Source organism: Struthio camelus, chromosome 5 (genome assembly GCF_040807025.1).
Source record: "Struthio camelus isolate bStrCam1 chromosome 5, bStrCam1.hap1, whole genome shotgun sequence".
NCBI classification, from domain to species: domain Eukaryota; kingdom Metazoa; phylum Chordata; class Aves; order Struthioniformes; family Struthionidae; genus Struthio; species Struthio camelus.
The window spans coordinates 45,985,477-45,999,669 of record NC_090946.1 but is presented as its reverse complement, the minus strand read 5'-3'; the positions used below and the strand labels follow the sequence as shown (position 1 = coordinate 45,999,669).

Here is a 14,193-nt window from a genome sequence, read left to right as displayed (position 1 = left end):
TAAGGGTAGTGGAGGAGGAGGAAGGAGGAGGAGGCATATTGCGACTGCCTAAGGGCTGAGCAGGAGAGCAATTTTTGCGCCCATTCAGACGCTCAGCTATTTCCTGCTTTGTTCCTGCAGTCAGCATGCTCCACCTGCTTTTACTTAACCATTTCCTGTTTACTGCTTCCAAAAACTTTTCTGGTGCAATCACTAATCTGCCAATAGACCGATCTTTACAATCCCTTTTAGACAGGCTTCACTTAATTTTTTTTATTCCCTCTCCTCCCCCTCTGTACGCTATCATCTGTCTCACTGTACACTGTATCTATCCTTCAGATAGACTGGGAAACTGGTGTGGGGGGATACGCATGTGTGTATGCACATGAGTGTGCATTTGTCATGGCCAAATTCATTCATAACAGAAATCAGTTGTTATGTCGGGAGAGTATATGCTCCTTTGCTTGTTCTCTTTCTCTCTCCATGTGTCTTTTTTCTTCTCTTGGTGCTTGCTTCTTTTTGCAAACTTGAGCTAAGAAACAAGCAGTAGCACTGAAGGCAGGCTCCCCTTTCTGAAGAATAGAGGGCTCCAGATATTTAGAAGAAAGAATCTTCCCATTGCTTTCCAAAGAATTTGAAAACTGTCCCAAAATGGGAAATTTGTTTCCTGGATGGCTTGCTTGCTCCATCTTCAAATTATTTTCTAGTTTTGAAAACAGTGAGGTGATTTCCTCTTGTTTGCTCTTCAGTTTCTGAAGTGTGTAAGGCAAGGTGTGAGGAGCAGGAAAGAGCAAACAAAGAGCAATAAATCCCTTTCTTATAGTGTAAATGGCTCCCATGAGTCCTCATCCTACACTCAGTCACGTCTTACAGAAACCGCTAGAAAAGTACGCATGCTTCAAGTCTGGTCTCCTTATCCATATTACAGATAACAGTGCAATCAACACTAAAATCAAATTTGTTTGCCACTGCTTTTGCTGTTTGTTTACTTTTTGTATTTCTGTGCTGGAACAGTGAAAATAGAGTCTTCAGTTTCCTCTCTGGTTCTCATGCTCTTGCACAGCACTGCAATGTTTGGGTTGTGGTGAGCACTGCAGGGGAATGTTCCCTTCTTAAAATAAATCATGGAAACATTTCTGTTGGAATCAGGGCTTGTAAAAGTTTATTTTTTTTAATAAGAAGAATGTCGGGCTAGCTTTGACCTGACACTATATCTTTTTAAAGGGAACAGGCTTCTGCTGCGTGTCCACATATATACTAACATGCATGACAAACTTGTTCCATATATATATATAGGGGTGTGTGGGTGTGGGGGGGTGTGGTGGGGGGTGTGTGTGTGGGGGGGGTGTATCAGTATATGTGACAGTTATACTGGTATAACTGAGCACTGAAATCACCCTATAAGAACGCTGCACGTTTGTCCTCTCTACATCAGGTGGATCTGCAAATCCCTTAACTAGACCTATTGCAAGCCAGTGGAGCTTAGTCTGCTCATGTACCAGTATAAGGTATAGATCTATAAGGATGTTCTTGCATTGTATCTGAGTTGTTTCACGCTATTGTAATTGTGTTGAGGTGCTCACACTTGGATGCATTTCTGAACATATTTAGAACAAAGCCTGAGCCTTGTTTTAATTATACCATAAATATATACTGGTAACATATGTGTATGTGCTAGCAGATATGGTCTGGACATCACTGATGTCCAGTCAGCCATATGCTGTGGGCGTTGCACAGCCCCACTTAGGTCAGAGTTTTCTAAAGCATCCTTCAAGCTGTCTGTGAGCAGCATTTGACGTTTCTTTCTAATCAGGAAAGGGAGCAGTTGTTTTCTCCACAGAAGTGTCTTTTAGATTGGCCCAAGTATGTAAAATGGTTACTTTGGTTCCCATCCAGCCCAATTCATTCAGTCATGTGTGACAGGGTACTACTTGTCATCAATGGCATTTGCCCATACTGCGTCACACCCACCCGTGCAATGATATATGAGAGCCTTCAGATCTTTTTCCTCCTCATTTTGTAGGGTACAGCCGTGGTAAATTCATGACCTTATTGTACCACACAGTTCTTTCTACAGCAGATTCTTTTCTTCTAACCAGCTTGTCAGTACAAGAGTCAGTTACTTCCAAAAGAGACTCTATGACTCAGTGCCCGTCTTTGGTTTCCTGATGTTTCTTTCACCATTTCGGTTTCCTGTAACATTGCAAATTTGGATGCACTCAAGATTTGTTTGCCTTCCTTCCCCTGCCCCCAAAATGGAGGAAAGCTGAAATATATGAGAATGTAGACAGAATGAGCAGCTCAGGGAAAATGGCAGTGAGAACTATTGGACTGCATAGGACTCTTTCCAGGAAATGGGTAGAAGGTCCTCACATGAGTCATTGAAACCTTAGATGACTGAATTCCTGAAGAATAAACTGTCAGGGATATGATACTGGACAGGACATTGAGGAGGAGGGAGAAACTTCTTAAATAGCTCTCGTTTGGTTTTTTTGTTGGTGATTCATTGCTAAGGAAATTGCTGCATTTCTGGCCAAGGCCAGCTGTAGCGTGCAGGCAATGCCAGCCTCCACGCACACAGGTAGCAGGTGACGCGCCCAGCACTGCGTAGGGCAGCAGCTGGAGGTCTTGCTGAGCCCAGCATTCTTGCCTCAATAGGTAAAAGATAATCATGAGCATTTCAAGCTCATCCTGCCCCCGGGAGTCTCTTTATCTCACTTTCCTTATCCCTCCCCACCCTGCAGGTAGGAAAGATTTGATACCTGACATGTTTGGGCCTTTTTATTGCTGGTCACTATGAAAATGAAAGTCTTGAAGGCAGGGAACCTGTGAGAGAAGACAGAGCCAAAGGCAATTAAATAAGACAGGGTCACTAGTGCACATATGTCATCTGAATCAACTCACCTCTTTTTTTAGTACACCAGCAGGTATGAGACCAAGAGGAAATGAAAGCAGTAAAACTCTAATTCTAGGCTTCTTTTAACAAATTTTCTTCCCTCTACCTGCTCCAACCAGTAAACCAAATTGTATCAATAAAATTGGCCCAAAGCTCTGAATCTGGATCTCAGAGAAGGTCTTAAGATTGTAAGTGCCAGTAACAACAGAAGCAGTCAGACTCTCTCCACAGCTGCCTCCAGAGGAGGTGAACCAGCGTTAGCAACAGCGGGGAATATTTGCAGTAGTATCCGAGAGTGGAGAAACCTTAACATTCCAGCAAACAACTGCCAGTTCCCATTTTGGTGAGTTTGACCTAGAGCATTTAACGTTTCAGCATCAGTTCTGTGTCTCATAATGCCATTTACGTAATGATCTCTCATTTGGTTCCCATTAAAACCATGGTATTTCTTCTGCAAACCACTGCTTATAAAAATCAAGCCACCCAGTTTTTCATTAGATTGTAATATATAAAATAAATAGTCTGAAGGATGCATACAGGAATCATGAGACAGAGAATAGGGGGAAAATGTCCATTTTTCCCTCTTGGACATACAAAGTTAGGATCTAAGACGTAAGCATGGAAAAGACCCATTAAGGGTTACTGAGTCCACCTCCTGCAAAAACACAATGTTGTTAGCTCCTCAAGAGCTGTTCCTCAGCTCTTATATTGATAAAAGGAGAGTCTACAGCTCCTTGTAGTCAGAGCAGCAAGAATTCTCTTAAAATCATAGATAGTGTAGCTCTCACAGATCACTGCAGAGCTGCCACCTTTTTTGAGGCAGTGCAGGATGGTTCCTCGTATTATATGTACTAATGCTTTGAAGAATTCAGTTTCAAGTGTTTCAAACAATGGGGGTTTCACCGCTTCCTGTGGGAGTCTGTTCTGCAGCCTAACTCATTTCACCATCTGGAGTGTTTTCCTGAGTGTCTGCCTGCTTTTAACTTTTTTTAATTATGCTCCCACTATTTCTTCTTAAAGGTGACTTGCAAAGAATTTCTTTGTGTGACATTCATGTTATGTGGTGCTTTTTTGTTTTTTAAAAGAATCAAGAAAAAAACTGAAAGATTCATGGCTTCTTCTCTTTGCATTTTCTTCCTCAGAAATAATCATAAGTAATTAATAATGTATAACTGCTTTTCTATCTGTTCATTCCAAAGTGATTTACAAAGAAGGTCAATATCATTGTACTCTTTTTTATAGATGGGAAAACTGAAGCACAGGGCAGGAAACAACTTGCCTAGGATCATTCAGCAAGCCCATGGCAAGACCTGGAATTGTAACTAGGTCTCCTCAGTAGTGCCCTACACCTTTTTTTTTTTTTGTCCAGTCCAATTCCGTTTGGCTTTGTTGGAGTACCTAGGACAAGGTTTCCGTGAATTTTATGCAGAATTGTCATATTGTAACTGAAAGGTCGGCCTGTTGAATGTTTAACAAAGTCACCATCTTTCCAATGTGTTGGTTAAGCACCCTAATTAAGTAGTGATAAATAAAACCAACAAAGCATTTTAACAGACTGATTCAGTCCCCAGGGCCTCCAAGTTGAATTTCCTTCAGCTAGTCTCTGTTTTCCTGGTAGCAGATTGTCCAAAGTGAACACAGTATATATCAAGCGTGCTCTTATCAGTACACTGCAGAGAGATTTCCTTCCTCATTAGTGCCACCATGCTTACTTCACCTGCTGTATTTCCCTTAGCTGTGGTTTCGGTAAGCATGTTTCTCAGAATCTGGATAGTTACTGAATTATAAATCTTCCTATTTGGTACACTAAAATTGCAATTTGTACAGCACAACACACTGTGTAGAGATAGATACCCAGTCCAGCATTAAACAACCTCACGTGGGTCTCCGAAGAGCTCTGGTCTTCACAGCGCTGAGCTCTTCGTGAGCTGCCAACAACCAGAGTATTTTCCTACCTGAGGAGGACATGCCCTAACGCTTCTGCCTGTCCAGCCTGTCATTTCAATGAGTATCTTTAACGGGACTAGATCTGGCTTAGAATGAATTAATAAGAAGAGTTTGAACACTCTGACATGAATAAGAAGAGTTTTCTTCCTTGCTTGCCCTTGGGAATGGTGGGGAAATGCTGACGGGGCAGCACGACTGGCGGTCTGGTATAGGGGTCTTGGAGCTGGAGCACTGGGGACAGCACTGATCCTGTGCGAGATGCAGTGCTCTGCATAGAGAGAAAAACATAAAATTAGGGATTTAGGTAGGCCACCATTATATCTGAGGGCCAACACATAGGTCTTGGCTGTCCACCTCTTTTGAAGTATTCCAGTCAGTGAGTTGAGCCATTAACTTTTTGAGTTATTTCCCTCCCCACTTCTCCTGCAGGCCTACTTTATTCCAGATATCACTGACTCAGAGTTTGAGGATTTACTGAAAGCTGTGATATTGCTCTAGGTCACTGAGCACATTGCCTTTGCTTTCAGAGTTTGAGAAATTACCAGCAGTGTCATGCTTATGCCTCCTGGCCACGTGAATAGAGGAAGCTAAGAGGCAACAAGAGATTACATAAAGCAGGGAAATCCCCCTCAAACTTCTCCCAGACTATCTTAAACTGAAGTTGTTTTGCATACATGCACTACAAATAACTTTGCAATTGCTTCTAGCCCCATTAAAGGGTTACATGTGCTTGCCTATAATCATTTAGGCCAGTTCCACCAGTTGAATCACTCAGAGAAAATAAAAAGGGCTGAATCAGAGCTTGTATAGAAATGTAGGCAGTTTCATGTAGCATCAGCCTACCTCATGTAAGGATACAATCAAGTACTGTTCCACGTAAAATCAATCATCGGAACTGTTTAATACCTATTAATAACTAGCAACTATCCTGGAAAACCAATGCTAAAAAGTTATGTCAAGCTTTATAATTTGTGATTATAGATGGATCGTATCATATCTTGGCTAAACTTGCAACTAGGCTTCCTGTACAAACCCTATTTGGGGGAAATGGATCTTACTGAACTCCAGAAAAAAGCTATAGTATCCTATAGATGAAACCTATGACCAGCTGCTTTACAAAATCTGAAATTCATTAGGCCCAAAATTCCTGAGTGATGATGTTCAAAAAGCAGTGTTGTTAAACATGCTTCCAAGAGTCCTGTGATTTTTTTTTAAGCATCACGGTTTAACAGGAACAAACAAATGAGCAAAAAAGAGATAGCATAATAAAAAAACCATCTTCCCTGGATTATCTCAGGCCCTAGTGGCTGGCTAATATGAAATTATAACAATCTTTTACATTATCTTTAATACAGTAAAAGAGAATGATAATATTTATAAGCTTGGTACATCATCATTACTGAATGCCTAAATATTCTTTAAGATACATGGTATTTTCTGTTCCCTTTCTTTTTACAGATAGATGATCATTTTAAACTAATTGCTGAGAGGGTTTATCACGTTAAAAAAAAAAAAGTTATTTTCCCCATTGTTTTCTTATTTTGCTGGGTTTCTGACCTGTCTTTTTTTTTTTTTTAATAGGAGAAGAATATAAAGCTCCCAAAGGCTTGCTAAGAGCTTTTGCTTTGAAAAGAATTTGCTCACCTTCTCCCTTTCTTAGCCTTCTGCTGAAAAATATTTTCGAATACATTTACACCCAGCCCTCTTCCAAAGCTAGACAGAGTATAGACAATACACTGATTCCTTAGGCTCTCCCTGTAAAATCACAGTCTGGATTTTCTGGACATTTTCTAGGCAAGCCAGCTTTATATTAAAATTATAGTGAAGTTTAGGGCTATAATTTTTAACAATGTTGTAAAAGTCCTACAGTAGATACCAGGATTGTTTTAAATAGTCTTAAAGGTGCTTTGGTCAGTATAGCATATTTCACTTGAGGAATTTGTCAGAGGTGTATTGGGAAAAGTAGTTTTTGTTCTAACTAACTGCATTAGGATTATTATCTTTGTCATTATAGTTAGACCAGGACAGCTATACTAGCCACTTTTTTCCACTGTAGTTGGTCTTTACAGAGTTAACAGAGCTAGAGAGGAGGACGCTGAGATACAACTTACCTTGACAACCTGTGTAAGCCATAAAGAAAACTTTCTTCTTTACCTGACACACAGCCATGTGACTCTTCTACAATATCACCTCTGTTAATATTAATACTGTCATGGCCTGTTGCAGTGGAATACCTTGCCTTTCACCCTCCTCCTTTCAGCTTTATTGACTTTCTTCAGCGCTTTGATACAGAACAGTAGGAATTGGCCCAGCTGATCTGCAGGCTCCTTGAGAGAGCTGTGCTCTTTCTGTGCTACAGTGGAGCTTGTCTCAATAGACCAGCTGTAGAAATCATGAGAGGAGAAGTGCATATTTGAATAGCACTATGGCACTGTGTAATGCAGTTAGTAGCAGCAAACAGGAGGACATGATCTGACTGATTATTACCTTGGATATTTTGGTCCCAATAACTGATGTGTGTTGCTTCAGTTTGTGTTCTTTCCATCAGCTTGCAGGTAGAACAGGAAGACATGAAAGGACACTTTCATTTTGTTTTTTAAAATCTCCTCCCACCAACAACAGTCCTTTTGCTACATAATGTGTCTAATCACAGTAATAAAATATCAGGTATTTACACAGTAAACTTCATCGCAGAGTGCTTTTCAGCCTGGCACTGACATGGGACCAAGATTAGAGTGTGGAGCAGCTCTTAGTAGTTGGCAGACAGGCTCTGCTCTCAGCCTCAGTATTAGGAAAGGATTAGGATGGAGCAGTAATACTTGCTCTGAATCCAAGGCAATTTGGTAAAAGTTGGAAAATATATTGGTATAAGCTGTGCTCTGTTTTACTCTAGGAAATGTGCCTCAAACGTAGAAAATAAGCAGTGGTAGAAAATGACATTCCTCCTGCATATCCTGTTCTCTATCCATAGGCCCTGGCTATCAAAAGAACAGCTTAATTAGGAACCTAGGGTGATGCAAAGGTCCTCAGCAAGTGTACACTGGCCTTTGGAGAGCTCTGCCAAAGGATGATAGAGGAGCCTGGATTATTGTAAGGTTTGGGTGTAGAGCACGAGGGTAGCATCAGCAACTTTGACAGCCAGGTGAATGTGAACGAGAATCTGGGCATTGGTAACCAGGACAGTCAGGCAGGCAGTAGAAAAAGGATTGTTATATATAATTAAATTCATTTTCAGCTAGTCGGTGAAATTAGCTTATGGATTCATTTGCTTTGTGGAGTAACGTGGTTTCCAACTGGCAAGTCACTGGAGGAAACGGTAACTTTGTGATCTCATTCTTATACGTTGTCATTGAGGTATCTGTCTTTATTGTGTGTTTCAGATCGAAAGGACCAAACAAATTTAACCTGGGAAGGAACCAGTCCTGCCCTGCAGAACATAAAAGTGAGGAACACTGCCTTAAAAGATCTTTTACCTGATGCTACTTTACCCAAAACTACTGATGAGACTCCTAGCAATGCATCCAATCTATAGAAGGACAAATGCAACCTACACTAAGCAATGAATGAAGGAATGACACCTTTGGTTTTTCAAAAATCCAGTGAAGCAGTTAGTGGGCATTCTTCTTCTTTTGTCTCTTTACAGTCTCCTTCGAAAGCGAGTGTTGTTCTCTGTACATGAGGTGCCATATTAAACTCAGGAATTACGAAAATTCTGAATTGTGTTCAGGTTAATTTATGTGACATACTAATAAAAGCTTCTGAACTGACACACCAGTTAGTAAAGGAGAAGCGTAAGCAATACATGCCTTCCTAATTCACACCCTGTCACCTCCTCAGTCTGGAGGAACTGGCTGTCACAGAATCACAGAATAGGTGGGGTTGGAAGGGAACTCTGAAGAGCATCTGGGCCAACCCTCCTGCTCTAGGAGGATCAGCTAGAGCACGTTGCCCAGCACCATGTCCAGACAGCTCTTGAATATCTCCAAGGATGGACGCTCCACAACCTTTCTGGCCAACTTGCTTCAGTGTTTCATCACCTGAAGTGTTTTCCTATGTTCAGAGGGAATGTCCTGTGTTTCAGTTTGCGACCAATGCCTCTTGTGCTGTCACTGGACACCACTGAGAAGAGGTCAGTCCTCTCGAGACCCTCCCTTCAGGTGTTTATACACACTGATAAAATCCCCCTGAGCCTTCTGTCCTCCAGGCTGAACAGGCCCAGCTCTCGCAGTCTCTCCTCCTAGAGAGATGCTCCTGTGCCTTCATCATCGCTGTGGCGCTTCCATGGCTCACTCCAGTAAGTCCAGGTCTTTCTTGTACTTTCTTGTAATGTACTGTCAAACAAACAGAGCTCTCAGTGACCACTGTCCATAACACAGTGAGACGTTCATGTCTGCTTGTTAAGAAAAATGATAAATCCACGCATTGGCTTGATTAAGAAGCAACAGTTCAGTGGGCTCTTACTGCTGTAACGCTCTTTGAAGTAATCAGAGCCCTCTATGTAGCAAAGTTGCTAAAAGCAGGGCTCAGGTTGTAATCCACATGGTGGGAAGATTGGTGTGTATTACAGCTGCTTAGCTCCCTCCTTCTTCAGAGCACTTTAGTATTCACAACATGACTCCAAACCACAGACCTATTTACTCACCTTACAGACTTAGAGAATGTGTGACTTGCTTAAGGCCACTGAAGGCACCACTGGCTGTGCTGTGAGCAGGACGAAGCTGTGCGCGACTCTCCCTCCTCACATGCATAAATGACCGCCATCTCTTCTGTTAGTACTGACTGCCGAGGTATGGTTGCCATCAGCTTGAGCAACTGATTCTGTGCTCTGCAATCACAGTGCCAGCCTTGCTGAGCAACCCCTTAAAAAGCAGAGAATCTTGTACAGCAATATGGGATGTCCAGAATAATGCTAAAATAACTAGTTAACCCATCAACGAGATCAGGTCCAGTGGGGCCTCCTGTGGTAGTGAGGAGAACAGGTTGCCATCTGCTGTTTGTTAGGCAAGCTCAGTGCAATGAAGAAGGAGTTCCCAGGGGGCACATGGCTGCTGTTAAAAAATTACTGCATGCCCTTACAGTGATGGTGTGAGAGGCTGAGGAGTCGAGGGGATGTGGAAACTGATCTCCCTTCACACCTAACCCTCAAACAGGAGGGCATGGAGAAGACTGCTCAGCGACTCTACTTACATGCCTGCACCCATGGTTTTTCACACTCTCTTGTGAAAGAAGTTCACATGAGAGGAAGAAGAAAGTTCCCCTCACAACCAAAATACTCCATTTCAATAAGCTACTTTTAAAAATTTCACCTTGGGGAAGAAGAGTTCTGCAGTTCCAGTGTTACCAATTTTGTGCTCTGAAGAGATCTTCTTTAAATTTAAATTTAATTTTGTTTTAAAACTAAAAGATAGCTTTTCTTCTTGTCAGTGTTGCACTACTGTCTGCTCAGTCAAACTCTGCCGAACTTACTTGTAGTCATTTTTATCTGGCTATCTTGTAAATATTTGGTAGAGCACTCAGATGCAGAAGTGTTTTTTGCTCTTACAGTCACATGCCTGGTTCCAGGACCTTTCAGCAGTATAAAAGGCTGAAGGCAGGGAAAATTCCACTGAGACACATTCAGGTCTCCCGGGAGCAACTGCACTCTGTTTAGACTAAAATTTCTCATTGCTGCCTCTTTTTTTTTTTTTTTTTTTTAATATGTAAGGAGAGAGGGGAAGATGGAGGAAAGAGAGTGCTTTTTTTATTATTATAAACACTGAACTGCAAGCACTGTTTAGCTTGTTTCTCTCGTATTACATTTGCAGTCATTTGCAGTCAGAGAGGGAGGTAAGCTTTTTAATGCTCTCTCCACAACCTGGGAAATTTCCATCCAAGCCCTAAAATGTTTCACAAACATCAATGAATTAAAGCTTAATCCCCTTCTTCTCAGCCCTGTGAAGTAAGTACTAAATGCAGTTTAAAGACAGGGATAATGAGTCTAAAAAAGTTGTAAGTGCTTTGCTTGAAATCACACAGGCAATCACACAGTCACACAGGGACTCAGGCCTTTGATTCCCAGTTTTCTGTCTTAGCCACACACAACACACATTCCCTACTTTTTCAGGCCTCGCCTATACTTCCACCTCTGGGATACAGTGAAAACATATTGACATCACACCTTGACATCACCCTGTTTTTTCCCCCTTGAAACACCAAGACTGCTCACTGCTGCTGTCCCTTTGGCATTAAGATGTTGAAAAGATTGGAGAGGGATGTCAAAAGAAGACTCACTGCTCTGTCTGCCTTGGGCACACTCTGCCCTCCACTGCTGCTAGTGCAGTTTGTGTATCAGTAGGAGCAATCTCATATATTTTCTTCAATGCTTCAATATCATATTCAGGCAGGACTGAACAAAAAGTCTATAATCAAAGAGAGATCTTTGCTGACAAAAAAATTGTCCAGATGATCCACTAAGTCCTGCCGGTGTTAAATATCTGTGATTTCATTATCCTTCAGTATGTGACATACATTCCTTACTACTCCTTATTTTAAGAATCCCGTCACTACTGCTGCAGCCATCCTGTTTCCCCTCTTCAGAAAAGAGGGAAAATCCATCGGCCAGTTCCTCCCTAGTGGTTATGAGTCAGATTTTTGCCAGGGGAACTGGTGATCGGTTGAAGAGAATTGTTCCCAGTATGGCTGAGCAAAAGGGAGTCATTAAGTGAAAGAAACACATCTACAGACTGAAAGGCTTTGAATGGTTTCTTTTCTCTTCGCTTTCCTTTTTCACATGGATCTACAACCAGATGTGCAAAAAGGAAGGTGGCAATATATTGACAGTGGCTGGCTTAAGCAAGACTGAAAGCTTCTGACGCCGTACAAAGAGGGCATCAGTCAGCTCCAAAAACTAGATCGGTATCAGCTGTTCCAGCCCTTGTAGATGAGAGACAATGGGAGAAAAACCAGATCACAGCACAGCAGCCTGCTCCTGTCTTTTCTGTGACCCTGCGTTGTACCCCTGCACTGATGCCTTTGGCCCGAGCATGTTGTTACCTTTTCCGGATGCCCGTCCAGGCCCCAACAGTGGTCCCAGTGTGCGTTTCTGTAGCACACTTCACTCTAAAGGAGCCAAACTGCATTGCAAATTCTTTGCACAGTGATCATTTCATTCCCCACTGAAAGGCAGCCAGGTCTGAGGTAGAACATGGCAACCACTTAACTGTGCCTGGCAACTCTACACAGCTGCTGAAAACAAGCAGGGAAGAATGCTGTATACAAATGCAGGGGCATTTTCACATAGGCAGGATGTAATTAGCAGAACTGGAATTTGGCCAGGATGCTGGGGCTAAAACATGGACAGGTAGCACACTGAGATCTTTCATAATTCAAATGGTCAGGATCCCCCATTTCCATCTTACCTGGAAGATGTCAGAAGACTAGTCCCTATTTAATGTTCCTGGGCAGCCCTTGAACATCTGACACAAAGGAAAAAGTGTCTAATGGTGCTGCACCTGCAATGTTTCTCAGCCAGCAACTGCCCACCACTAGCAGCAGCTGAAAGGATCACATCCTGACAGGACTATGGGTTGCATCACAGTAAAATGCTCACACCACACAGATGCTTGCATGCCTTGATGATCACTTGACTTTTAACTTTCATTACTTAATTTTCAGGCCCCAAAGTCCCTGCCAAAGAAAGAAAGAAAGAAGGAAAGAAAGAAGGAAAGAAAGAAAAAAATAGGGCACCCTCTGACATGTTAAATGCAAGAAAGGGAATATAACCATTAGATGCTGCTTCAACTTTATTCTCTGCCACTTGCAATTGTACCAACGCAGTATAGGACAACAGAGAATTAGATCCATCATTTCTCCCTGATGCATACATGAACTTTTCTAACTGGTCTTGCCGGTAATATGCAGAGCATTAAGTGCTGGTGCCTCCTCCTTGCTTCCAGCAGAGAAAGTACGCTCAGAGCAGCAAAAAAATTTTTTTTCCTTCGTGATCTCACTTTCCATATAAGCAATCTTTGTGTTTACTACAAGGATGATAAATGTCCGTAGAAGGTCAAGGAAGTCATTCATGAACCTCACATGTGGAAAAAGTCTACACAACATTTCTACTAATACATGGTCCACAATATGAAACAAAAAAAAATGTAAACCTTTAACCCCTCTGACTGTCAGCCTTGCAGACTGTATATAGTTCGACGAGCTGACTTCCTCCTCTGGAGGATTTTTTTTGATTGCAGTATATGCAATCAAAACAAGAGATGTTCCTGCCATCCAAGAAAGCATAGTCTCTGCATCAGCAACTTGCAGAAAGAGACCCCTCCTGTGCCTGTGAGGGCTGCCTGTATTGGGTTTTGTTTAGTTGTGTGTGTGTGTGTGTGTGTGTGTATGTGTGCACGCGTGCTCGCCCAGGCTGCCATGCGGATACGAGTGAGTCCCCCCGTCTTTGTCAGATGTTACTCACTAGACCCACTGACCACGTTTCCTGAGAGCACCTAAGTCAGTGGGATAACACAAATGCACGGGCTGAATCGCACAGCACAGGGAGCTGGCGAGAGTAAAGGACGGGCAGCTGCAGGCAACAGGAAATCCAGCACTAATAAATAAAACGTCTTATAGCCAGAAAGAGGAAATAAACAGCACCCGCACAAACCGAGCGGACAGAAGAGAGGAACACAGCATAACTGTGGAGTGGGACGCGCTGCGTTACAGTGAGCTTATTTGTATGGCGCGTCGTCCCAGTTAGTTACGTGTCCAGACTGCAAAGAGCGGGGGAGCGGGAGGACTGGTCAAAGAGAGGGTCTCTATCAGAAGAAGCTGTCAACAACCACCGTAATTAAGGAAGCAGCCAGAGCACACACAACCTGAGCAGCCGCCAAAGCGAAATGAAAGCGTTTTTTGTTTCCAGGCATAGCCCCGAAGGATAATAAAAGATGGCTCTGCCCTGCCAGGTTAGGAACTGCAGAGACACCGTCTCTAAACGGCGAGTGCCCCGCTCCCGTCGCGCTGAAATCGCGCGCTGTGGGCAGGCAGCACGCCACTTCCCTGGCATGCGAAGCCTGCGCCCGCACGCCCGCGCCCGGGCTGGAAACCCCGCGGCGACCGCCGGGGCGCCTCAGCCGCGCTCGCGGCGGGGTGCCCGCGCGCCCCCGCCCGGCTTGAGCTCTGCCTCCAGCCGAGGAAGCAGGCGCGTGGTCCGGGTGGCCCCAGGCTCCGGGGCGAGCACCCCGAAGGCCTGCCCGGCGAGCGGGGCGCGCCAGGCCCAGCAGGAGCCGCGGCGCCCACCACGGCCCCGCTCCGCTTCCCGCCCGCCGTGCGTGAGGGGCTCAGTGGCACTTTAGCGAACGGTTTTGCGCATGGCGTGCTGTAACTTCACTTTTTTT

The 14,193-nt window shown here is 43.4% G+C and overlaps 1 protein-coding gene and 1 long non-coding RNA gene across 15 annotated transcripts in view; one reads left to right on the top strand and one right to left on the bottom strand.

Moving 5' to 3' along the window:
- RAD51B (RAD51 paralog B) overlaps positions 1–8,535 on the top strand; it is a 419,964-nt gene extending 411,429 nt beyond the window's left edge. For 11 of the 12 annotated variants that reach the window (XR_011141499.1, XR_011141501.1, XR_011141498.1 and 8 more), the window contains one exon: positions 8,203–8,535. Coding sequence is in view for 8 of the 12 variants with exons in the window: in XM_068946195.1 (XP_068802296.1) it covers positions 8,203–8,354 (152 nt within the window). In the remaining 4 variants the exon portion in view is untranslated. The remainder of the gene's footprint in view (positions 1–8,202) is intronic. The other variant, XR_011141500.1, reaches the window with a different exon arrangement.
- The window catches only part of LOC138067486 (uncharacterized), a 39,323-nt gene that overhangs the window by 6,147 nt on the left and 18,983 nt on the right, over positions 1–14,193 (bottom strand). For all 3 annotated transcript variants that reach the window (XR_011141502.1, XR_011141503.1, XR_011141504.1), the window contains one exon: positions 2,742–2,805. This is a non-coding gene — a long non-coding RNA (uncharacterized lncRNA). The remainder of the gene's footprint in view (positions 1–2,741; positions 2,806–14,193) is intronic.